Source organism: Tenrec ecaudatus, chromosome 8 (assembly GCF_050624435.1).
Source record: "Tenrec ecaudatus isolate mTenEca1 chromosome 8, mTenEca1.hap1, whole genome shotgun sequence".
Lineage (NCBI taxonomy): Eukaryota > Metazoa > Chordata > Mammalia > Afrosoricida > Tenrecidae > Tenrec > Tenrec ecaudatus.
In genome coordinates, this window is record NC_134537.1 from 31327680 (window position 1) to 31354435 (window position 26756).

General features: G+C 42.5%; 1 protein-coding gene across 14 annotated transcripts in view; it reads left to right on the plus strand.

Annotated features, from left to right (window-relative positions):
- The window catches only part of LPP (LIM domain containing preferred translocation partner in lipoma), a 792938-nt gene that overhangs the window by 749035 nt on the left and 17147 nt on the right, over positions 1-26756 (plus strand). For all 14 annotated transcript variants that reach the window (XM_075556195.1, XM_075556197.1, XM_075556200.1 and 11 more), the window contains one exon: positions 14360-14538. In XM_075556195.1, coding sequence (XP_075412310.1) covers positions 14360-14538 — 179 coding nt within the window. The remainder of the gene's footprint in view (positions 1-14359; positions 14539-26756) is intronic.

Here is a 26756-nt window from a genome sequence, read left to right on the forward strand (position 1 = left end):
GGCTAGTTGCCGGTTTGGTAAAACCAAGACTAGCACACAACCTTTGTCTCGTGTTTCATTTCTCAGGGTCACAGTCACATTCAGAATCAATCTAAACCCCTCTTTCATTACGCTTTATAATAGTGCTGGGGTTGGTGTTCTGATCTTAAGATCAATCACCGTTCTCCCTATCGAAGCATCCTCTAAATTGAAGATAAACGTCGCTGAGGGTGTTGGACTGTGAGAGAGTTTCGTCAGAGGAATGTACCCCACAGGGAGTGTCTGTGGCCAACTATACTATGGTAGAAACAGCTAACTCATTAGCCTGTGAGATTTTCTGTGCTGCCGCTAAATATTAGGTGCCTCGTTACCTATTAGGTGATAGGAATATGTAAATTAAAGGAAAAGTGTCTTTTGAAACCAAACAGTAACAAAAACACGGTCTTTTCCCCAACTCAATATGCATAGAACTGTGTGTGTCTTATAATGCGGATCTTCTATGTCTGTCCAGTAGTAAGAGTAATGGAGAGTAGGTTCCATTGAGTAGGCAACTACTTCCAAACAAAGATTTATAGCCAAGGCTAACTTGGAGTCATTGTTTTTCCCAAAGAAGTGCCACTTACACAAGATAAGATCATGATATCTTTACAACCCTTTACTTTTCAAAAGAAGGCTTCTCACATTTCTTCTCTTGTTTCAGCCACGAAATTCTGTGAAACAGGACAAAATCACTAGTGACCCATTCCATAGAGAAAAACAAATAACTCTCAAAGAGACTGTGGAAGTATGGTCAAGCAGGGAACAGAGCCGCTATGGCATAGCATTTCAGCTCTATTCTAGGAAGTAACTGTGTAACGGGCCTGAGCATCTGTTAATAAACTCCATTTATAGATCTTAAAGCCCTCCAGGAATTTAGCAACTCTGAGTTCTTGCCCAGAGTGCCCCTGTATTGGTCAGTGTTTTGACATTGGAAAGAACCTATGTAATAGAATGTACCCAGTCCAGTGTCCAGCCCAAGGAGCCCTGGTGGCCCAGTGGTTAAGGAGCAACTACTCAAAAGGTGAACAGGTTGAAGCCACCAGGGTGTGGGAGCCTGCTCCTGTAAACATCACAACCTGGGACACCCACGGGGCCTTTCTACCTCTGGATGCCACAGGGCCCTGATGGTTTGGCCTAGTGATAGCTCCTTGGTTGTGTTAATGGTGTCACGTTCCTATTGTTAACAAGACAACATCAAAGAGAAGTCTTGGTACTAAAAGAGTTCCAGTGGGGGATTGAAGAAGGAAGATTGGATAGAGGACAGGGCTGGTGACACCTGGACTCCCTCTTTCACTAAATCTATACAGACTGCAATGAGATGAGGTGACACGGGCTCCGATCTAACAATGGGCGGAGACGTAATAAGGTGTGGTGCAGGACCTGCGGTGTTTTGTCCATTGTGCACAGGATTGCTATGAGTTGGAACCAAATTTGAGGGGCCCAACAACTACAGAAAGCTTGGGCATAGATGCAGCTAAAGATTAGCAGTCTCCTTCAGAACAATGGCCATAAAGTGAAACCAAATCTAAAGATGCAAAAGAAACATTAATTAGCGAAGGGCGTAATGTTGAAAAGAGTGAGCTTTGGTCTCTGGAGCTAGAGCATATGGATTCCAATTTTGACCACATTTATAAAGTTAGATGACTATGCAATAGGGATAAGAATTTGATTATTCTACCTCTAAACTGGATTCTTAGGGAATTAACCAAGGTGCTGAGTGTGAGTAAACTGTAAAGACGGTAACAAAGCCTATTTTTAACATATAACAGAATATCAAACCTATTTCAAGAATAATTAAGAAAAGTGCAGGTTTGGGGTATAATAATGTTTATTTAAAAGTAAGAACAGCTTGTGTACAAAATCCCTTTGGGATGGGTTATCGGCATTTCATGGCAATTCAAAAGCCCATTTTATGTTATGACATTATCCAGTTGCCCTCGAGTAAGCACACGGGAATCCTTAGCTACCTGCTGCTTGGAAGGAAGGGTCGTAAAGATAGAAAATACAGGAGAATTGGGGTAAAGGGAAAAATTGTAGACTATACTGCAAGGTATAACAATTCAGTTAAATGATCAAGAAAGGCCAAAGCTTTGTATTAATTGAATGTATGCCCAACTCTCAAAATATACAAGATAAATGATGTCAAGTTAACCAGTATTGTGTAACCATACACTGGGTATTTGCCATCACATACCTGATTGCATGTAATCGCTCGAAAAACACTTCATGGTAGACATTATCAATCTAGTTTAGTAAATAGAGATAATAAAGGCATAGAGGTAAGAAACCCACCTAAGCTGACACATATATGTAGGAGAAGACTTGACATCCAAGCCCCGGTCTTCTGAATCTGGCACGTAGTCTCAGCTAACATGGAGTGCCTATGTGGTATAAATGGTCAATACACTGCGCTGCCAACAGAGAAGTTCAGAAATTTGAGCCACCAAGACAGGCCTCAAAAGAAAGTCCCATTGGTCTCCTTCTAAAAGTCAGCCATTCGAAAACCCTCTGGTACACAACTCTACTCTCACACACATGGGGTTTCCATAAGTCAAGATCAACTCACTCACTGCCATTGAGTCGATGCCAGCTTAGAGCGACCCTATAGGACAGGGTAGAGCTGACCCTATGGGTTTCCCGGGCTGGAACACTTTATGGGAGTAGAAAACCCCATCTTTTTCCCAAGGTGGTTTTAAACTACTGACCTTGTGGCTAGCAACCTAACGTGTAACCACTATGCCACCCGGAACTCCTCACCATTAACTAAACATGCATATAACACACTCTCTGATTCGGGTTCCTTGAAAATGTAAATGCTTGTAAAGATAAATCAATGATTTGACTTGCCTTGAAGGAAAGGAATTCTACTCCCCTACCACCACCACCGCCTCCACCTCCACCTCCACCTTCACCTCCACCTCCACCACCACCACCACCACCACCTACACCTACACCTACACCTACACCACCACCACCACCTCCACCTCCACCACCACCACCACCACCACCACCACCTCCACCTCCACCTCCACCTCCACCTCCACCTCCACCACCACCACCTACACCTACACCTACACCACCACCACCACCACCACCACCACCTCCACCTCCACCTTCAGCTTCACCTCCACCACCACCACCACCACCTCCACCTCAACCTTCACCATCACCACCACCTCCTCCACCTCCACCTTCACATCCACCTCCACTACCACCTCCACCTCCACCACCTCCACCTCCACCATCACCACCACCACCACCTCCACCTCCACCACCTCCACCACCTCCACCACCACCACCACCTCCACCACCTCCACCTCCACCACCTCCACCACCTCCACCTCCACCACCTCCACCTCCACCACCACCACCACCTCCACCACCTCCACCACCTCCACCTCCACAACCACCACCTCTACCTCCACCACCGCCACATCTACCTCCACCTCCACCTCTACCTCTACCACCTCCACCTCCACCACTCACTAGAGTTCTGTACTCGTTACATTTTCCTTCCGGCATGAAGGTTTGACACACTCATCAAGTCTCCTCTGCTTCCTCCACATTTATCAGAAGAAGAGACATTCAAGAAAGGTGCTTTGGAAAATCCTTGAACCCCTCGTGAGGTGAACACACACACACGCACACACAGTTTGTTAACATAAAACACCATGTCCTTTCACCAAATACAAAAAAGAAAAAGGTTCCCTTCCGAGATACAAAATCAGATTGCTCTCCTAACCCAGTTGTTTAAACATAAAATCTAAGACAATTTTCTTTGTGAAAAATGTGATTTGTGGTTCATAACAATATTGAATAGAATTGTCTTGCTTTTCTGGATCTTTTTGTTCCATCTTTTGGCTTCTTGTCTTATGGTTTTAGGACATATTTCTTCATTTTAAGCTAGTTTATTTAGCACAAGTATAAACAAAAAAATCTTGTGAGAAAAATACTTTTTCCCTTAAATTCTGTTAATTAGCCAGACATGGGTTTTGCTTGAGATAGTTTGACACATGTTCCTACTTAAGCCAGTGGGTGTGCACCTCTGGTGATGTGGGGCCACCCCAATGCCACCGAGTGCCACCCAGTGCACACATCCCACGTTATTTTATGATACTCTTTCTGTACAATGAATTGTGTTTCAATGCAGGAAAATCTAAGACTGCTCTCAGACAGAATTAACAACGGTTCTGTTGCAATGCAGCATTAACGCTAGATTGTTACTGTGAAGTTCTCTTTGAGCAGCAATTCAAATCCCACCTAGACTATATCCCTAGAAGCATACACTGTCAGTGTCCCACACACACACACCGATCATAATCACTCTCTTTCTTCTCTTCCCACCACACATTCTTGTGCTCCGGTGATAGGAGCTGTCGTATCTTTGCCTCAATTCAGGCACTTCCAGCTCTGCCTATGTCTCCCTTGAGGACCTAGTGGTGCCTTTATCACCCCCGTTTGCCAGGGTTTTGAAAGCTCTGTGCTTTACTTGGTTTTTTAATGATGCTCAAATATAAGTGCCGGCAAATCTAATCTGCAGAAAAGTATAAATGTGTGTTCCAAGGTATTTCAAAGAACACTGAGGTAGCCAACACTCAGAGCTGTATTCTAGAGGACTGGTAGAAACGAGCGAGAGACAAGCAGAGAGAGAAGGGCACGAAAAAGAGAAGATGGGGCCACATACACGGGACTTACTTGGGGGCTGTCACTGTTCATATGTGTTGGCCTGTGCAACCGTGTGTTGTATGTTTTTCCCTGTGTGTGCTATACCTCACAAAGAAAAGGAAAATGAGTTTACATTGTTTTCTCCATTTTTACCAATAGCTGTCATAGCTTTCTTTATCCAAACAGAAAAACACTTTAAAGGAGCAGCTAACAAATTACCTCAACTTTTCCTACCTAGAAAAAAATTTAAAAGGCAGAAAGAAAAATTAGAATTCCCTTCAATAGAAGAAGAATTTTGTTCCTCTCAGAAAATGATAGTAATACAGACATTCGCTGCCACCCGTCAAGTTGGCGCCCAGTTTGTGGCGATCTCATGCACAAAGGAATGAAACGCTGGCCGTTCCTGTGTCATCCCCGTGAATCACTTGTGGGTTGGATGGTTGTGATCTACTGGGCTTTCATAGAAGCAAAACACCATGCTTGGTTCCTAGCTTGTTTTAGCCTGGAAGCTTTCCCATGCCCTGTTCCAAATCGGAGTGATATGCAAAGCCCACTGACAATGAACGATGGCTGTGCATAATGCACATTAGCCAGGAATCCTACCTGGTTTCCCAACATGGAAGGTGACAGTTGTGCCACTGAGCTGCCCATGCTTCACAGGGATGACACACAAACCACACACCAAACTCACGGCTGGCAGATCGATTCCAGCTCAGCAGGCCCCTGTAGGACAGAGTGAAATCCAGCATGTTGGTCTCCAATGCTGTGACTCTTTCACGAGCTGAGAACTTCTTCAACTGTTGACTTGCGTGTCAAAGGAGATGAAGGAAATTTGGAATGGACCAGCGAATGTTAAGAAATACACACCGCTGTATGTGTATATGTATATATGTATGTGTATATATATTATTATATTAAATGAAGGGGGAAGTGCAGAGTGGAGACCCAAGGCCCAAGTGTCGGCCAATGGAGATCCCCTCATAGAGGGGCCTAGGAGAGGAGATGGGTTAATTAGGGTGTGAGGTAGTATCGATGAAGAACACAGCTTTCCCCCAGATCCTGGATGCTTCCTCCCCCCAACTACCATGATCCGAATTCTACCTTGCAGGGCTGGATAGGACAGAGGCTGTACACTGGTACATATGAGGGTTGGAGGTACAGGGAATCCAGGGTGGATGATACCTTCAGGACCAAGGGCGTGAGGGACGATGCTGGGAGAGTGGAGGGCGAGTGGGTTGGAAAGGGGGAACTGATTACAAGGAGCCACATGTGACCTCTTCCCTGGGAGAGGGACAGCAGAGAAGGGGGGAAGGGAGACCCCGAATAGGGCAAGATATGACAAAATAACGAGGTATAAATTACCAAGGGCATATGAGGGAGGGGGGAAAGGGGAGGGAGGGGGGGAAAAAAAGAGGACCTGATGCAAGGGGCTTAAGTGGAGAGCAAATGCCTTGAGAATGATTGGGGCAGGGAATGTATGGATGTGCTTTATACAATTGATGTATGTATATGTATGGATTGTGGTAAGAGTTGTTGGAGTCCCTAATAAAATGTAAAAGAAGAAAAGAGAAAAAAATGATTAGGGCAAAGACTGTACAGATGTGCTTTATACAGTTGATGTATGTATATGTATGAACTGTGAAAAGAATTGTATCAGCCCCAATAAATTAATAAAAAAAATGTTAAAATTAAAAAAAAAAAAAGAAATACACACCGCTAAGGAAGCAGAGCGGGGGTGGGGGTGGGGGTGGTAGTGCACTGTAGGCTCTGTTAGGTGACTACCCAGGTAATAGGATGTCCAATTCTACAGGGAAACCTAAGAGGACTGTCTGCGTTTTGGAAGCCTCATGAATTACCAAAGTGAAAGTCAATACAGAATAACTCTGTATTCAAAAAATTGAGTAAAGTAATACCTTTATTTGAGTTTAAATGGCACTGGTACTTGAACTAAGGCTACGTAAAGTATTATTAATTCATCATTACACCAATACTGGTGGAGCTTCGACACTATTGTAGATGTTAGGACCACAGCCACTAGCTTTCTGCGCTGCCCTGTGGGAGGCCGGGGAAACCGACCCGTTTATAGACAGGCTTAATAGAGTTAATGTCTTGATATACGAGGACTCCCCCTCCAACATGGAATGTTTTGCAAAGTTATGTATTTAAATTTCTTTATAAAACAACTTTATCACCATCAAACTACTTTCCATGACACGTAATACGTTTGTCAAATCTGTGATTCCATTCTTGGAAACATTTTTGAAATTCATCTGTTTGCATGGCTGACAGCACCTCCCTCGTACTTTCATTCACCTCTCTTTTGTAAAACAAATTATTTTATTGGGGGCTCAAACAGCTCTTATAACAATCCATACATCAATTGTATCAAGCACGTTTGTACATATGTAGCCTTCATCATTTTCAAAACATTTTCTTTCTACTTGAACCCTTAGTATCAGCTACTTTTTTCCCCTCCCAACTCCCACTCTCATGAACCCTTGATAAATTTATTATTGTTTTCATATCTTACAGCATCCGCTGTCTACCTTCACCCACGTTTCTGTTCATCCCCCTCAGTGGGGTGGAATGCGTGGGTGGGGGGGGGTAGGTTGTACGTAAATCCTTCCGATTGGTTCCCCCTTTCCAGGAGCTTTCTTTCAGCCTCACGGTGTTGTTTCCTGGAACCTGCCAATGGGCAGCTGACCACGGGATGAGCAAGCCCCACACCCCAAGCTGCCCACGCTCACCAGCCAGCTCGCTTTTCAACTGCTTGCTGGGAAAAGGACGTGTAGTGAAAGGAGATGTCAGCTAGTGTAATACATGACAAAATAATAATAATTTATAAATTATCAGAGTTTGGGAGGGAGAGAGGAAGTGGAAAAAATTAGGCCCTTCACCTGTTTTAAGTCATCAAATTGCGGTCCTTTCATGTCCCTCTTCATTCACAGTAGCAAAAAGAAGTCACACAGAGCAAGGGCAGGTGAGTCAGGTGTGTAGGGCAAGAGAAGCATGCGGGGGGGGGGGTTTGCCCAAAACTGGCACACTGATTTGGTTGCATGAGCAGCTGCATTGTTGTGGTGGCAAAATCAGTCCCCCATCTGCCACAAATGAGGCCTTTATTTGTTGCTCGCTGTTATACAATCTTTTTAGAACCTCTAAATAAAAAGTTTGATTAATAGCCTGACTTGGTGGAACGAACTCCAAATGCACAACAAGTCAATATTTTCATCTGTTTGGGAAGTTGACAGACATCCAGATAGAGGCTTGCCACCAATCGAAATTTCAGCTTTTTTGAAACAAGAAAACCACTGTTACAGGCGAGTTTTTCCCATAGTGCTGTCCTTGTCAGCTATGTTCAACATCACAATAGTCTGTGGCATTTCTCTCAAACAGGAAACAATGTCACAGCTGCACACTGTTCTCTTAAATTGGCTATCACAAAAAACAAGGTTCAAGTGAAATTGCTTTCACAAAAATTTCACTGCGACCAGAGAGAACCTTTCCAGGCGACGCCACTGGGTGCACTCAGAGCCAGTTACTGGATGCTTGCCTAGTGAGAAAGATGCATACTATGAAAGCTTCACCTGACGGAGCTTTCTCCCATTTTTTCGGGGAGGGGGGGGGGCTTGTATATTCATACGATTTGCAGATAATCTGCCTAAATCCTTCATATCTGCACTATGATATTGTGGTCACTGAAATGGAATAGGTGTGATGTGATCTAGCAGAGTCTCCACTGCCAGGAGACTCTCCGTATTGGCCCTCCGTATTCTAACTCCAAATCAGCAAATGCTTTCTATGTACCTTCATTCCTTGACTCTGGTAGTTGGCTTATAGAATCATAGACAATGTAGATCCACCATAGGCTCTATTTTTTTTCTCTACAATCTTCGTCCAGAATTGATTTGGGGATCTTTTGGATGTGTGTTCCTTAGGGATGATGAGAAAGGGGAGCTAAGAACTGGGATTATGGTAATCTCTAAGGGCTTTCTAAATTCGTGTGTGTGTGTGTGTGGATGCCTACATGCACACATACATATATACATGCATGCATATATATGCATACATATTGTATTCTTATCTCAATCAGAATTTGTCTCTTTTAACTAAATAGGATAAATCTCTTAAGGAAGACAAATAGGTCAAAGAACTAGTAAGTACTATTCTGTTGGTGAAATGCCAGAACTTTATCTACAACTTCAGATGCTACCCCATATCTTTCCTGTTTCAGCATTGGTTTAATAGATCAAAAAATACAAAATTGAATATAAAACACATTTTAATTTTACGAAATGAAAATTTTAACATTTCTAAATGGCAACAATCACTTTGTAGTCTTCTGAATCTTTAAAAACTTATGTCCCTTCATTTAAAATACTCAACACTGAACACTTTCATGCACTTATGTAATATATGTTATACCAATATTCTTATTTTCTCTATCATCTTCGTCCCATTTAATGTTTAAATTACCTATATGCTTCATTTATATTCAGATTGTTCTCCCAGCTCTTCTGCCTGGGAAATAGAGATGTTATTTATATAATTTCCAAGGATAGAAAAGATACAACCAGATTGTATCTCTCATTTAAAATAGTTGTGCTTTGGGAGTCATGTGTATAAGATTTGCTTGTGATTATATTTTTATTTTCACTTTTTGTTTTTAGTCGTAACTATATTGCCATCACCGGGAGAAGTTGATAAGCGATGCTTTTTAAGCAACTAAGTCATGTCTTGCTTTGCCTTGCTCTCCTATAACATTTTTCCCTCTCTACTATCCCATTATCAGAGTAACTACCTAAAACATAGCCTACGGAGAAAACTCCTCAGCATTATCTACTGTATCAAGAATAAAATTTGGTCTTCTCTTTCAGCTTAAGTTACAAGGCATTCTACAGCTTGTTACTAATGGGCTAAGATGTGACATTGACTGTGGTCAACCCAGGACCTGCCCCACATGACTGGTTGTAAGCACTGTGGTGCCCCTTCCAGTTGCCCCTTCTGGGGGGAGGCAGTCCTATTCCCAGCTGCTGGGAGTATTGGAGGCTGATGACTTATTGCTGAGTCCCTCTTTGTAAAGTACCTTCATCTAAAGAGAACTGTCTCACGTACAAACAAACCTCTTTCTTGGAAGTAGTTCTCATGACTGAGGGTGGCAACACTCACAGTTCTAAACCAGAGGAGCCAGAAATGTCCCCAGGTTTCTCTGTCCAAAGCTGTGCCCGGCCTCCTCTTCCTGCTGCCTGGCACCTAAGAATGCTGAAGGTCACCACACTAACTGGTGGATGCAGGAAGTATCAATGCCCTACTGCCCAGGGACCACTCTGCAGGCATCCCAACTTCCAGAGGTTTCCATTGGAACCGCTGAGGGTTTTGTTGCAACTATGTCACAGTTCAACAACCTTCTCTGTCTGTTCTCCTCCTTGCGCTTTCCCACCGTTTAGCCTGAGGACTCTCCCCAAAGCTCTTGTGTGCAAGATCTCGTGTCAGAGTCTGTTTCCTAGGGGACTCAAACTTATCTCTAGGGGATGCAAGGAGGTGCTGCATGCCACGGGCTGGCCCTGCAGGTCAACGCGAATCACTCGGCGCATTGTGCTCGGTTTCCTAGAAGCATCATCCCGAAGTGGAGGAAGTGACCGTCTTTGTTTGGGAGATACCAGGAGAGTTAGGGAAGGCTCTGTGGAAGTGGAAGCTGAGTTTCACTCTGAAGAATGAGTAGCCTAGTATTCTGTAGACAAAGACGCATAGGAGGGAAGCTGGGCTTATGAAGGAACAAAGCTTAGTAAAGATGTGACTGAATCAGGGTGGCATTTGGCGGCGGGGTTCCATGTTAGTTAGGTGCCACCAAGTCGGTTCTGACTTATCGCAAGCCCATGTAGAACAGAGTGGCAACACTGCCTGATCCGATGCCAGTCGCAGAATTGTTCTTATACGTGAACCCCTTGCTGCAGCTGCTGCGTCAATCCATCTTTTGGAAGACCTCCTTCTATTTTGCTACCCCTCTACTTTACCAAATACGATGTCTTTCTCCAGGACTGGCCGTGCGCAGTATGTCCTAAGTAAGTGAGACAACGTGTCAGCATCCTTGCCTCTCAAGGAACATTCTGGCCATACTTATGCAAAGACAGATTTGTCTGCTCTTTCGGCAGTCCATGGAAATTCCAATATTCTTCCCCAACACCATAGTTCAAATGCATCCATTCTTCTTCCATTCTTCCTTAGTCAGTGTTGAAATTCACATACATGTGAAGCAATTGAAAACACCATGGTTGGGGTTGGTGTACCTTCATCTTGTTGCTGCCCCAATCATACCAGTTCTCCAGGGCTTGTTTCTCATCTGTAACATCAGAGGCCTGAGCTAGAGAAAGAAGAGGTATGTTGAAGGATGCGTGTTTAATGTGGTGAAGGTTGAGAAGGGGAGAGTGCAGTGAAGGGAACTAACTGCTGAGCAAAGATTTACTGGGCCAAGCTTCCATTTCACTTTATTCGTGGAGCCTTTCTTTTCTGATTTGGGCCATTTTACAATAGGGCCACGTTATTTTCCCTTCGTGTTCAGATGACCTGCCTTTGAAGAGGACTGCTTCCATAGACCATAGCCTTTCCTTGGGAGCTAGCTACACCTGCTATGTTACTGCTAGCTTTGCGTAAATTTGATGAATCTTGCAGCCAACTCAATGCAAACAAGACCATTTTCTGGTCAAGATTGTGCCAACCTGGCCAATAAACAAATGGGGGGGGGGTTGTCATTGAAGGGTGGAGGGATAAATGGCCCAGTGAGCCTCACCTTTCTAGTTCTCGGGTCTCTTGCTTTCTGATGGTCAGATCAGGGTGCAGCTGCCTTAGCCAGTTCCCTGCTCCAGCTGGCAAGGCTCACTTCCTGCAAGACATCCTCGAGGAGAAGCCACATAGACCTACCCCGGTACAGCCCTGGGTGCTGGAGCAGCCGTGTAGAGACCCCTGCCAGCACTGAGATGCCTACACGTTCACTGACTCAGCTTCCCTCCTGCAGTCGGCATCATAGTGTGTGTTTTTTAGATGGAGGAGGATTTTGTGGATTGGTGTCGGACATATGGGTTAATGTTGGACTTGAGGGCTTGAGCAGCACTGGGTTGGGATGTATTGTTGGTGCGCACTTAACCTTTATCTAAAACTCTCTCTTATACATGAGTTTTTATGGATTTGTTTCTCCAAAGTACCCAGATTAACACATATTCCATAACAGAACTGCCTTTAAAATAATTTTTTTAAGTTAAACCCCCCAGAGGAGCAAAATACAAGTCCTGGGAAGAGGGTTTCCAGCCACACTGGATCAGCTCACCAGGGTAGAACAGAAGCTGGATCTCATTGTCTAGCACATCATCACATGGAGACTCTCCTGTGTTCCTCTGCTGTTTTAATTTCACCACTTCAACGTGGGAAACGGAAATGGGTTCATAGTTTCCATGCATTTAGACAGTGACCAGAGGCACACTAAGCACTTTCAGAACCTGGGGTAACTGCAGCTTTGAGGAGACTACGGAGCCAGATTTCCCAGTCCACCTTGGGGTGGATCTGATAGTCAGGGTGGTGGGGCCATCACCAGGCAGCCAGAGTCGGTGATCACTTGTACTCCATTCATTCTTGTGGCACACACTCCATTGTGCCAGTGCAATATGGACAATTTAATGATGAATGTTTAGTCCCTGTCCTGAAAGAAACTGTTGTCTTTTTCTTTAATTAGAAACTGTAGTCTTATAGAGGAAATGGACATGTATGCACATGATTTTAATAAAATGCTAAGTGCTGCCAGTAAAATAAAAATATAGAGGAAGAACATTTCATTTCAATTGGGGACATCAAGTAAGGTCTTTACTGGGTAGATGTGCTCTGACTGTAACCTTGAAAGGTCAAAATGCTTATTTGAGAGCTATTCTAAGCATTAGCCAAGGCGTAGGCATCTAGGAGTTTCTCACAGATGTTAACAAGGATGAAGCTAGGAAGAGCTGAGCATGTCAATCGAGGCTGGATGCCAATAAGAAATTAACTCTTTTCACTGTGTGGAGCCACGGAAGATTTTTTAGCAGGAAAACTACGAGGTCATTTCTGTGTTCTGGAAAGAAAACAGGGAATTATTATCAGGATGGGGCAGCTGTCACAGGTAAGAAGACAAAGTGAAGGAAACCACCTGGGTCCACTGGTATAGGTCAGATATTAGCATACTGGTTATCTGCCCACAGAAAAGCGGTGTCTCATAGGCTCTTGTAGTAAGAGAGTAGTTATTCCCATGCCCCATATCAATTCTGTATGTTTCTAATAAGATCCACATCCAGGTTTATTCCAGATTATAAATTCAGTGAGTTGAACTATTGCATATTACATAGGCCACTTGGGTGTTTGGTAAGAGAACATGGGATTCTGGGGATAGAAATTTGACAGCAAATTGTGTCATCCTTTCCGAGTTCTGATTTTTAAAGCTGGCATCCTTTTAAAGAATATTATGCATCAAAGGCACTCTGGTAGGGCACTGGTTAGGTGCTTAGCGAGTAGCCAAACATTGATGGTTGGAGCCCAACCCAGAGCCTCTGGGGAAGATTGGTGACCTACTCCCATAGAGATTAACACAAACCAATCCCATTACTTTTAATCAATTCTAACTCACAGCAACCCAGAAGAGAGTGGAACTGCCCTTTAGGGTGTCCAAGGCTGTAAATCTTTGCAGGTGCAGACGGCCACGCTTAACTGTGGTGCAGCTGTGGATTCAGACAGCTGTGCATTCACACAGGCAGCCTTTCAGTTAGAAGCGGAACACGTAACCCCTGTGCGGTCAAGGTGCCTCCTCCTAAAGATTAGAGCCTTCCAGACACTAGGGCCGTTTTCTTCTGTCACTCGGGGTCCCTTTGAGTCAAAATCTACTGGAGGGCACTTAACAACAGCATGCATTTTAAAGCTCCCCATATTTTTAAAGGCAACCAAACTGACTTTCTCATTCCATGTATTGAAACTAGACATTCCCAGTTCAAGATGTCTATCAAGAACTAACCAACCTTAAGACTAGGAACTGGTCTTTGAAAATCAGGCCTTTGAATGACAGGAATCCTCTTCCAAAGCAGAGTCCCGGCTGGACTCACCAGCAGGTTGGCTGTAGGAGGGGCTCAGTCTGCAGACAGAGCCCTCTCTGAAGATCTAGAGGCCTTGAAGCCCACACAAGGCCTTTTCTGATTAGCCGGGGAGTTATAGCGAAGCATTCTCCATGTGGAGAGGCTGGGTGGGCAAAGCGCAAGGATCCACTGGGACAAGCAAGCTCATTTGTTGAGATATGGCTGCCTGTGTCATATAGTGGCCAAAGTGAGTTGTTGACAGAGACCATATGGCTTGCAAGGCCAAAAACTCTTTAGTCGATGGTCCTATGCAGAAAACATTGCTGCATTCTGGTGTAGGAGAAAGGACCAAGGGTAGATGTCAGAAGCCATGTGTTCTAAATCTGTGTTTTCCACTTAACTGCTTGAGTGACTTTAGAAAAGTCACTTGATCTCATTGCGCTTCCTCTTTAGAGTAAACATGCATCTCTCCTTCACCATGTCCTGTGTTAGGCATGGAAGCCATCATGTATAAAATTGTGCGCTGCATTGTACATTCCGACAGACATGGAGCTTGGTCATTCCCAGCCTCACGCAGGGCCTTTTCTTTCTCTCCTCAGAATACCCTGGAGCAGTGCAATGTGTGCTCCAAGCCCATCATGGAGCGGATCCTCCGGGCCACCGGCAAGGCCTACCATCCGCACTGCTTCACCTGTGTGATGTGCCACCGCAGCCTGGACGGGATCCCGTTCACCGTGGATGCCGGTGGGCTCATTCACTGCATTGAGGATTTTCACAAGTAAGCTTCTGCCAAGCTGGCCAGCCCATTTGGACTTTGATCCTAGGGGCTGGCTTCTGGATATCATATTCCAACCCGCCCCCCCCCCCCCACTCTTTCTCTGAGTGCTAGAATGTCAGGATTAGAAGGAGCCTTAGAACAAACTGATCTGTCGCCTCACCCTGAACAGGTATTGATTCCAGGAAATCCCTGTGGTCATGTGCCTTGGCTTGAAGACTTCCCTGGGGCTTCATGGTGCCCTGTGGGGAGAAGGAGCCTGGTGGTGGACTGGATAGCATATCGGGTTGCCAACTGCAAGGTCAGCCATTCGAAACCAGCCACAGCTCTGTGGCAGAAAGGAGACTTCCTACTCCTATAAAGAGTTGAAGTGACAGAAAGCCATGGGGGCAGTCCTGTAGGGTCACTATGAGTCAGCATCTACTTGCGGGCAGTGAGAGTTGTGAGAAGGGTGAATCATTTGCTAAATTCATGTATTGAAAGGTCAGGACACTGGGGGGTGAGCACATTGCCCCACATCTTTGTGTTCCCAGTCTGCTCTTACCAAACTCTTCTGATTATAAAAGCCGAGGGTTCTCTCCCCAGCTGGCGTCTACCTCCCTGCCTGTCCAGACAGGAAGTTGGAAGAGGGGAGCAGGCTATGGAAAGCAGATACAGAGAGCAATTCACTCATTTTTACTAATACAAGCTGTCACATAGGTGGAGGCACATTCATGCCATTATCAACATTTTCACATGCTCTACTAATCTCCTTTCATAAACAGGCCTTCTCTTTCTCAGCTATTTACCCATGAAATTGGTTGATGCAAGAGTAGCTCTTTTGAGGAAGATTAGAAAGTAGAGCCTCATGATCAAGACTACTTACCGTATATACTCACATAGAAGCCGAGTTTCTCAGCACATTTTTAATGCCATTTTTGTGGTACAATTTGATGCCTCGACTGATATTCTGATTGGCTCATACTCTAATATATATGGTACTTATTCATGAACCTGGGGAAATATATCCCCACCTCATTGTTTTCCCTTTATAGGCCTCACTTCTATTTAGAGTTAAGATCTGCACGCAAAGTGTATTATTTGGGGTTTGACTTAGTTGTATTTGTCCAGGTTGTGAGTTGGTAAATTAGGTCATCTCATTGGTTTCTTTTTTTTTCAAGAATTGCATGAAAGCCACCGGCGACATTTGTAAGCGGTGGACATAAAGGCTTCCTGTTTTGTGTTCGCCAGGGGGTGGCTGTGAGGACAGTCTGCAAGGCTATCAGAGGATAGGCCCAAGGTGTTCACCCCTTTGGGTTTTCTGTTCTGCGGCTCAAAGTGCCCAGTCTTCTGGCTTCATTTTCCCCTCTCTGTTGATTGTGAACAGTGGGGAGGTGCTCGCCCCAACCCATTTGATAACCTGAAATACGTATTTTAAAAATCTTCTTCCTGACTACTTTCCAAGTGCGAAGAAAGGAAAAACTTCCTCCTGACCCCTCCCCATCAAGATGTGATGGTGAATGAATTTTGAGGGGAAAAAAAATCCAGTTGCAGAAATTCTCAACCGTAATTAGTCAAGGAAAGGCTTACTTTTAAAGGGCAGTCACACATAAATACTTCACATTATTGATATTTTTAGCTTATAATTGCACATTTAAAAAACCTGCATCTATTTAAGGGAAGTGGAAAGATACCCATAGGGAGTTTGTTTCTGTCGCTGTTTCACTCCGTTCTTAGGTTTACCATAATCCAAGAACGTCAGATAGATACAATCAATCAGAGCACACGTTTCTATTGCTGCAAAAGACTGACATCTTGCAGATATATTACTGATATATTTAATTTCTTCAATTAAAACAGGAAATCAATTCTGACGAATGTAGGCTTAAGCTGTGCCATTTATCTTGCGTTTCAGGGGGTAGGGAATTTGATGAGAGACGCTCGTGACTAGTGACCTAAGTGTGTGGGTCTGACAGCTCCAGAAAAGCAGACTGAGCAACCAAAAGGGAAAATATCTCACCCCACGAGTTTAATGACATATTAAAACATCATTAAAAAAATAAGACTGTCCGTGTGATTGAGAAGTATAGAAGGGGAGAAGCATTGTGATCTTTTCCCCATTTCCCGAGGAGAAATGTTATAGAATTCAGTTTCTAGGCCTTGAAAGTTCTAGAACACAAAGCATCTGAAGGTCTAGCATTGCAAGGCCGACTGTGGTCATTCCATAATCTAGTGTCAATTTGGGACTAGAGCGGATTAAGAGTGAAGGGGTAGAGTGTAGTCTGTCAATCCACAAATAGTCAATGAGACCTCTGTGTGTGGTCATGGTCTTCTCATGAGAATTCTGGGAATTGCTATATTTTCTCCTTGGAGGCGGATGTCATACTCTCGATTCACTCCCTTCGAGACTCTCTACTGACAAGGCTGGAGACATCCCTGAGGAGAAGCCACATGGACCTACCCTGATGCAGCCCCAGGGGCTGGAGAAGCCATGTGGAGACCCCTGCCAGTGCTGAGTTGCTTACACCACCACTGGATTCACAAGACTTTCCACCAACTGGCCTATTCTCATCCTTTATTTGGCATCATTGCATGTGTTTCCTGAGTCTGAAAAGGACTTTTGTAGATTGGTATTGGACATCTGGGTTAATATTGGACTTATGGACTTGATGTGGAATGGGTTGGGATACTTTCTTAATATACAGTTGCTCTTGTATATGAAGCTCTGTCTTATACACATATGCATTTCTATGAATTTGTTTCTCTGGTCTAACACACCGACACATAACCAATATACCACCAGGGCTTGGTCAGAGAGAGAGGAAGTAGAGAAAATACAACCTTGTTCCTGGACTCAATATTTTTATGGCCTTGATTTTGATCCTTCTGAATGAATTCTCACCAAACCCCTCATACACACACACACACACACACCCTTCCTGTATTGATTGAATTCAGCTTACAGGTTACTCCCTTGTCATTGACTCGATTCCAACTCATAATGACCCTAAAGGACAGGGTAAAACTGTCCCTGTGGGTTTTCGAGACTGTAACTCTTTTGGGAAGTAGAAAGTATCCTCTTTTTCCGGCAGTGGTTTTAAACTGCTGACCTTGTGATTAGCAGCCCTATGTATAAGGAGCTATTAGTGTTGCTGTCACTAAATTTATCTATCCTGGATGTCATATAAGGAAATTTATATCCCCCAAACCCTAATACCAACAACAAAATAAAATACAGAAAAACCTCAATCCAAAAGAAAGCAGAAAATAATAAAAACTAAAACAGGGTAAAAATGTGGCAAAAGGGAAAACTAATGGTAAGGTATTAGCTTTTAACCTAACTTTATCAATAGTAATCCACTTTCTAATGCACTTTGTCTGAGAATGTGGCTGTTCACATCCCTGGTTAATGATCCAAGGTAGTTCAATGGACACCATCATGTGGGGACTCTGCAAATAAATTTTGGGCATCCACTGTCATCCATACCCTTCTTCAAACAGAGTGCTCAGAACTTCAGCTCTAATACAATGATTTCCTCCAGTGTTGGGTTTTACTATTTACAATACTTGGATCACATGAGCTGATGTCTTTTTTCTATGTGGATTTAGCTCACACCTCACTGTGTTAGTCCAGGTTGACTAGAGAAACAAATCCAGAGACATTCATATATATGTAAGAGATAACTTTATATCAAAGAGTAATTGCATATTAAGAAAACATGCCAGCTCAGTCCAGATTAAGTCCTTCAGTCAGATGTTAGTCCGTAAGTATAATAATAGTCCATAAATCCCTCTTCAAATTCCTGCCGTCACATACAATGATGCAAATACAAGATCACAGGCTGGTGGGTGCAAAGTCTTGTGAATCCAATGGCAGTAGAAGCATCTCCAGGGCTCCATGAAACTTGACCATAGGAAGACGATGACTGAACGAGAATAAGTGAGAGAAAGAGTGTGTATGTCCCACCTTTTCTGATGGCAAAATCAAGAGAAACCAAATTCCCCAAATCCTCATGAGACAGGCTGTGACCTGATTGACAGGCTAGATACCACCTTTGTTAGACAGGGTTCTCTAGAGAAACAAAACCAGGACACTTATGATGATATATATAGTCTGTAGAGTAGTACAAATGGCTCAAGAGCTGCTGGGTGTAAGTCAAGGAAGCAGACAGCTGAGTCTTCTGTAGAGCAACACAGGCAGTCTGGTCACAGGCAGCAAACAGCAGGACCGGTCACTAACAGCCAGATGACAGGGTCTGACAGTCTCCAGCTCAAGTAATGTGTACACCAGCCGTGTGGTGAAGCAGGTCTTGAAGAAACCTCAAACTATAGTGACACAGGCCATGGATTCGGTGTCCCGCAGATAGTATAGCTCACAAGTTGAGGCAGAGAACTAGCTAAGATAGCTGCACACTGGTCCAATAAACAGAGAACAGGAGACAGAAAGATGAGGCTCGTCAAGCCATTTATGTCTTTGCCCTTCAATTAAACTGCAACCTTAGGAACCCCACATGTGTTTGTTGGCCAGGTTGGCACCATAATACTACCTATCACACCACCCATTCATTCTTTTATCAAGTTGACATGAAATTGTGTAACCACCACACACACTTAGATGGCTGCTCATTTTAAGACAATCCTTAAAGACTCCAGATGCTATTTTTTCCAATAGCCGGCTACCACACTTTGCTATAGCACCCATATCTTCAGTGATACGAGAGCAAGTATTGAGCAGGGTCATAGAATAAGAACCACCTGTTCTTATCGGGATTGCAATGAGATGTGAGCTCACATTCCATTCCTAAAACTTAGGTTTGTATATATCCCTGGCCCACATTAGAAGCAGCATGGCCAGTTTTTTGAGAATTCTAATAACAGGACCATTAATCCAGCCAATGGTATATAATTTTAAATAGTAGTGAGAAAAAAATTAAACATCTAGAGCAGGGGTGTCAAACTGGCGGCCTGCAGGCCGCATGCGGCCCCGAGGTAATTTTTTGTGGCCTACGATGCTCTGAAATAAAATGAAAATAGAAAAAATTGTTATGAAGAAAATAGCACTTAGGGGAGATCGAGGCAATACTGTACACACAATTCTCTCATTAACCCTTTAACTACTGAAGACGAGTATACAGGTGGCCCAGTGCCTTTCCTCGGGGCCGGTAGACATGTCTAAACGCACTGACTCAGTTCCGGTGACGTTTGGAAGCGATATGTCTGCCACTCTCAGTGTCACGTAAACAGATCCCAATAATGAAAGGTTAAAAAGAGCACTCTGGATTGTGCTGTTATGAATCATGCCTAGCGGCAGTGCTACTTAACATTCTTAGAGGGAAGCCATTACGATTGTGCATCATGATTGTCAGCTGTCCAACATTTTATATTTGTTATTAGTTACTTTGTTATATTTTCCGGTCACAACATAAGAGGTAAGTGAAAACTAGTAGGAGGAAAGCGCTGGCAAGTTTAGGTAAAAAAGAATAATTTTCGTTTTTTAAATACCTTAAATAAAAGAAATGTTTAAATAAAAGCAATCATATAGTGTTTAATTATCCTATCCATATTCCTGAATCCTCACTTCAAAATAGCAATTTAACACAATTCATAAATATAATGTGGCCCGTGTGAGTCTCGCCGTTGCGTCAAACGGCCGTGTTTTAATTGAGTTTGACACTCCGGACCTCCAGGAAGGCATCTTAGACTAAAATACGTGAAACACTCCCTTGTACAGATTAAAATTTTAAGTGGCTGATTACTGCTTACGAGAACAATGAGAATCAGTTAACAAGGTAAATTTTTCCATAATACTAAGACAAAACTATGCTGTAGAACTGACATGTTGCAAAAAAATAAAGGAAATAATAAAATAGCAAATATATTGGTTTTAAGTTGTACATTATTGGACAACCTTAAGCAAATTATTTTCAACAAGGTCCAATAATTTCAAAGTCCACAATGTTGGGATAGTCGTCATCTGCATTTCTTCCCCCTATTCTAAAGGGATATCTTATCTCCCTTCATCTGCACCAGGCATATTTAAAGTAAAGTCCGATTCATTCAGAGGGGTTTCCAAATTGAGTCCTTCAAATGTGGCCCGTGAAGAATGCTATAATCTGAACTCCAAGTATCCTAGACCCCAAAGTCTGAGTCTTCAAGTACAGAAAGGAAATTTGATCAAAAATGTATGATTGGCAGCATACTTCAGGGTGGATTCTCCAATTTGGGGAGGGGGGCCTATACAAATAATATTAAGCATTGTACCCAGAGGCAGACAGCACCTTCTTAGTTTACCCACTAATAGAAGTAAAATTACTTTCTCAGTAACAGACGTATCCTCCTCCCGCCTCTGGTCCTAAGTTTCCATAGAAATTTATTGAACACTAATGTAGGGTGTCTGTTAACTTGGGGTGACCATTGGACAATGCTATTTGGTAGAAAAGATTTTGTCCTCCCCTGTTCCCTATGAGATGAAAAAAACTGACCCTGCTGAAGTGGGGCCTCCTCCAAAAAGTAGTTTTTAAGGTACGCAAATGAGGAAGTATTGTATATACTCGAAATATAAGCCAAGCCGAGTATAAGCTGAGGTACCTAATTCTTACCTGGGAAACCAGAAAACCTGATTGACTCGAGTATAAGCCTGGGGTGGACCATGCAGAAGCTATTGGTGAGTTTCAATAATCAAGACAAATGAAAAAAATTACTAAAAATTGAGACATCAGTGGGGTAATGTATTTAAATATTTTTAAAATAAAAACAAATAAAAGGACAAGTCATTTAACATTAGTAACCCAGCACAGTAAGTGGAAAATAGGTTCAACAAAAACAATAAGGTATTAGATGATGCCTTAAGAGTACTATGCCCTGAGCTCAATCAGCAACCAAGCTAAAATGTAAAGAGTTAAAATCCTTCAAAACTGGATTCATCATCATCATCCGTATCCCAATGCAGAGCTTCAGCTGGTGTGAGGTCATCACAGACACTGTCCTCACTGAGATCGCTGTCATCACCATCACTGCTGTCATTTTCATACAAAGCGCAGTCTTCACTGCCATCCATAGCATTACTAATACTACATTTCTGGAAGGCACGTCGCACCCTGTCTTCTGGAATATCTTCCCATGCATCTCGAACCCACTTTGATATTAACTCTATGTCAGTCTTCATAAGATTTCCTCCTTTTGTTAGTCAGGCTTGACCAGATGACATCCATTCATGCCACATCCTTCGCACATGGTCTTTAAAAGGCTTATTCAAAGATACATCCAGAGGCTACAGTACAGATTTAAGCCCACCTGGAATAATGACTAAAGTAACTTTACTAGATTTTGCCAATTTTTTTATGTCATCCGATAGGTGGACTCTGAACATAAACCAAACAAGTAACGATGACTTTTTCTTTAAGGCTGCTCCTAGTCATTAGTTCCAAATTTCTTCCAGCCATTTTTGGTTCAGTCTTCATCCATCCAGCCTTTAACATGTACATGCACAGTAATTCTTGGTGGGAAATTGATCATTTTAGGCAAGGTCTTTCTTTTAAAAATAATGACAGGACGCAGCTTAGTTCCATTAGCCACACATAATAGAACAACTGTAAAGTGTTTTTTTTTTCTTTCATTTCCTGTGGTTTTGAGAAAAATGTTTTTTTTCTCCTAAACTTGCCACAGTTCTGTTGCTTGGAAGATCAAAAGTCATGGCAGTTTCATCCATATTCCCAATATCTTCCAGGTCATAATTATAAATCCTTCTTTGTTTTATATTAAATGACTAGAATGACATAATTTTTTCTTCAAGGTCTTGTGGAAATTTCTGGGAAATCTTTGTTCTTTGTCTCAAACATAGTAGGCCAAACTTATTCATGAAGTGGGTACACCATCCTCCTGACGCAGCAAATTTTTCAATGTCTGATGCTTTATATTTGTCATCTTTAGCCACTTGTAGAGCACATATGCGGATTCCCCTGCGTGTTACAAAGTAACCATTTTGAGGACACTCCATAGCCCATTTATGCAATTCACTCTCTAGAGCCCCATAAAAAGACATTAAACCACAATGAGCTTTTTCAGCTTTTGGAATCTGTTCCAAGTCAGCCTTCATTTTCCGCCACTCCCTCACTTGCTTTTCATCAACACAGAATTCCCTACTTGCAATACAGTTATTGCTCTCTTCTGCTCTTGACACACCTTCATTTTGAAACCAGCCTCACAATGACCGGCATTTTTGTTTTAGTTCAAGAGTATCCATTTCTAATAGGATAAAAAAAATACTGAAAAAGAACTTTTATGGTAATGCCCCTCCCCCACCTCACAATGTCGTGTTAGCCGGGAGGAGGGGGTTGGGGGGAGTCTGTGCGGGTAAGGGATGCAGGATGTGAATTAACACAGAGACCAGAGGGGAGAGACGGAGCGCAGCCACAGACACATCCTTACCAGTTCAGCTGCCGACGTAAGTGAATCACTACAGGTGCTTCTGTGAATTGGACCTGTCCATGTCATAGGACTGCTCTGATTGGTTAGATGTGCGTAAACAAACATTCAAAGCCCTGCAGTGTCAGTGGGGCTTTGAATGAACAGCGGAGACATGGCAATCACCTGCAAGATAATGGGTGTTCATCCCACTACCTTGGGGAGGTGGGGAGCAGCAAGATATTATGCCTCGCTTGGGTACCACTGACCCATGTATAAGCTAAACCCCAGTTTTTCAGCACATTTTTTTGTTCTGAAAAACTCAGCCTATACACGAGTATATATGGTAATTAATAGTTCATAAGCATTAGACAGACACACCACAATATTGCTTTAGAGACCAGATTAAATGATTACATGACCCAAGGACAATACCAGACTTTATCTTGGTGTTTTACCTTATAGCAATGGTCTCATACCATATTTATCATTTTGAGTTCGACTAACTTCATTCAGCATAATATTCTCTAGGTCTATCTATCCATGTTATGATTTGCTTTATAAGGCAGGAGATATATACCTATATGCACACACAAACACACATATACAAACGCCAGCCTACATAGACTAGTCTGTTGGTTGTAATCCATGTTTATTTTTGTAGATTCAGTTCCAGCATAGTAAAGACTCTAGACTAGATTGGCTTCACTGAGTTTATCGGTGTGATGGGCCTTTACATCTAATCTTTCTTTGTCTATGTCTACAGATCAACAATAATATGCTGTCCTATCATAGAAGTCTCACAACTTCCTTGTTTAGCCAGCATCCATTCCTTGATGGCAGAAGTGTGTGGGCACACAAGAAGACTATTGCTCTCAGGGCTTTAGGTCACTCCCTTAACTATAGAGTATAAATGATAAAAGTAATGCTGCCTCAAGATGCTGGTTGTAGAAAAAAAAATTCAAGTGTATAGAGTGATGAACAGGGGCTTGGTACATAAATACAAACCAAACTCCCTGCCATGGAGTCAGTTTCAACTTGTAGTAACCCTCTAAAACAGGCTAGAACCGCCCTGTGGTTTGCCAAACTGTCACTCTTTACTGCAGTAGAAAGCCTCAGAAATACTCAATTAAGGGTAACTATTTTGGTCTCCAAAATCATTTTCATCTAATTTATAAAAATTTTTATCACTTACTCACTGCGTATGCCTTGAAATAGATCATTTCAAGTTCTCTTTGCATTACTACCCCATGCGGGGCGTTCGTCCCCATCACAAAATTGAGGTCAGGGATAAGAAGCAATCGTTTGCTCAACAAGAATGTGGTGTATGCCTTTCTAAATGAAAAAGACCTTGAACCTATGCATAGAAGTCCAAGAATGTTTTTTAAAAAAACATTTTATTAGGGGCTCATACAACTCTTAGCACAATCCATACATATACATACTTCAATTGTATAAAGCACATCTGTACATTCTTTGCCCTAATCATTTTTTTCTATTATTTTTTTTACATTTTATTAGGGGCTCATACAACTCTTATCACAATCCACACATATACATACATCAATTGTATAAAGCACATCTGTACATTCTTTGCCCTAATCACTCTCAAAGTGCTCTTAACTTAAGCCCTCCGCATCAGGTCCTCTTTTTTTCCCCCTCCCTCCCTGCTCCCCTCTCCCTCATGAGCCCTTGATAATCCACAGATTGTTATTTTGTCATATCTTGCCCTATCCGGAGTCTCCCTTGGAAAGTTCTTTTTTATAGAGAAATATGGCAGATACTTGAATTCGTTGAACTTGCCTAAATGTGTAGCGACTTCAACAATGGCAATGATTATTTCTGGAGACTCTTGACCCAGAGATACAGCCAAGTCTGTGGTCCTTAGGCATGCATACAATCCCAACTAAAAGGCACTCACAAAGAAAGACATTTCATATTAGAAGAGTGAGCAAATCCTACGTGGAGAAATTGGGTGTGGCTATACAGTGATAGGCAAGATAATATGTCTGTCCTCCAGAAGTTGATCTTGTTGTTAGGTGTCCTCGGGGCATTTTTGACTCATGGTGACCCTTTGGACTGCAGGATGAACACCACTAGGTCCTGCACCTTCCTCACAATTGTTGGCATGTTTGAGTCCATTATTGCAGCCACGGAGTCGCTCCATCTCATCATGGGTCTTCCTCTTTGTTGCTGCCCCTCCACTTTACCAAGCACGATAAACTTATTGTCTCCATGAACTGGGAGGAAGAAAAATATTGTAGCTGGTACCCAAAAGTCTGCTTTTACCTTTCTGGTGACCCAGATTCAAAAATAATTAAGTAGTCCAAGAATTTTTTTTTGCACCACTGAATATAAACTCCTTGCATAAAATACCAATTATAACAACTCTGATTACTGCTGAAGTTGTACCATGATCCTTTTAAGTGCTCTTTCATAGCAATCAATTGATCTGCTGCTTAATTCATATTTATTTAGATTACAGCCATTTTGAGTACTGCCAGGAAAATTAATATGTACATATAGAGTATAATATATGTAAAAATGCTTTGACAGCCATAAAGTGCTCTACAAAGTATTAGATTACTATCATTATTTCTTTTTAAGTCTCACCACAAATAGATAAATTTTAACGTTGTTAGTCTTAAAAACATTGCCATGAAAAAACCCAAGTTGCACAGTGTGGGTTTTTGTGTTTGTTTTTTAGTCCATTCAGTTCTTATCTGTCCATTCCAAATCCTATCACATTTCATAATTACCACCCTAATTTCCCCAAAATACAGATGATGTACAGGCTCGATTTATAGGTTATTCATCTCATTTGACAAAACATGTTATGGACTCTCAGTCATGTCAAGGAATTAAGTAATATTAAAATTCCTTATCAACAATAGTATATGTATTCCAAACCAATTTGCCATTGTATGTTTCTTATAATATGAATTTAGCTCACTCACCTGCTATTTAGTACAATGATGGCCTTAAGTCTTGTGTCAGTTTCCAGAATTCAAGACATATTTCCAAGGAAATTTTTTTACTTGCCATCAAGTTAATTCTGACTCATAGAAATCCTATTAGAGTAGAACTGCCCTCAACAGGGTTTCTAAAATTGTAAATCTTTATGGAAGCAGCTGCCACATCGTTCTCGCATGAAGCAACTAGTAAGTTCAAGCTGCCAAGCTTTTAGTCAGCAGCTGAGCACTTGAACCACCACATCAGCAGGGCATCTTATTTCCAAAAGAAGAGACCTCATCAGAGAGAGCTAGGTAAAGCTAACAACTTCTGGATGTTTGCATAAGCACTGGGATCACACATAAAAGTTCGAAACAAGAAGGGGGCCAGTCAGAACCCTTGCTTGCCCCACTGGCCAGCCTAGCCCAAGGCCAAGATTTGTATTCTGAACCTCTCCAAAGGTGAATGCCAGACCAGCCATTGTGTTGCTATTCATTGTCGAGTTTGTATCAACTCGTGGTGACATTGTGTATAACAGGACAAACTGTTGCCCAAGAACGCACCCTCTTCATGATAGTTGGTATGATTGAGTCTCTTGCTGCATCAATTATGTAGTGCCTTCCAACCTAGGGCGTTTTCTTGTAGTATTATATAAGATAATATGTGGTACATCAAGTTTTCATTGGCTACTTTTCAGAACTTGATCTCCAATCTTTTTTCTTAGTCTATCTTAGTCTGGAAGCCCCGGTGAAAAATGGCTAGTGTAGGTCACTCTGTTGGTATTTTAATTATCAATAGAATCAGAACTTCTGCTATCAACATAATTAATATGCAAGCCACCTCAGTGCAACAAACTGATAGAAGAAGGGTTGTTCATATTACATAAA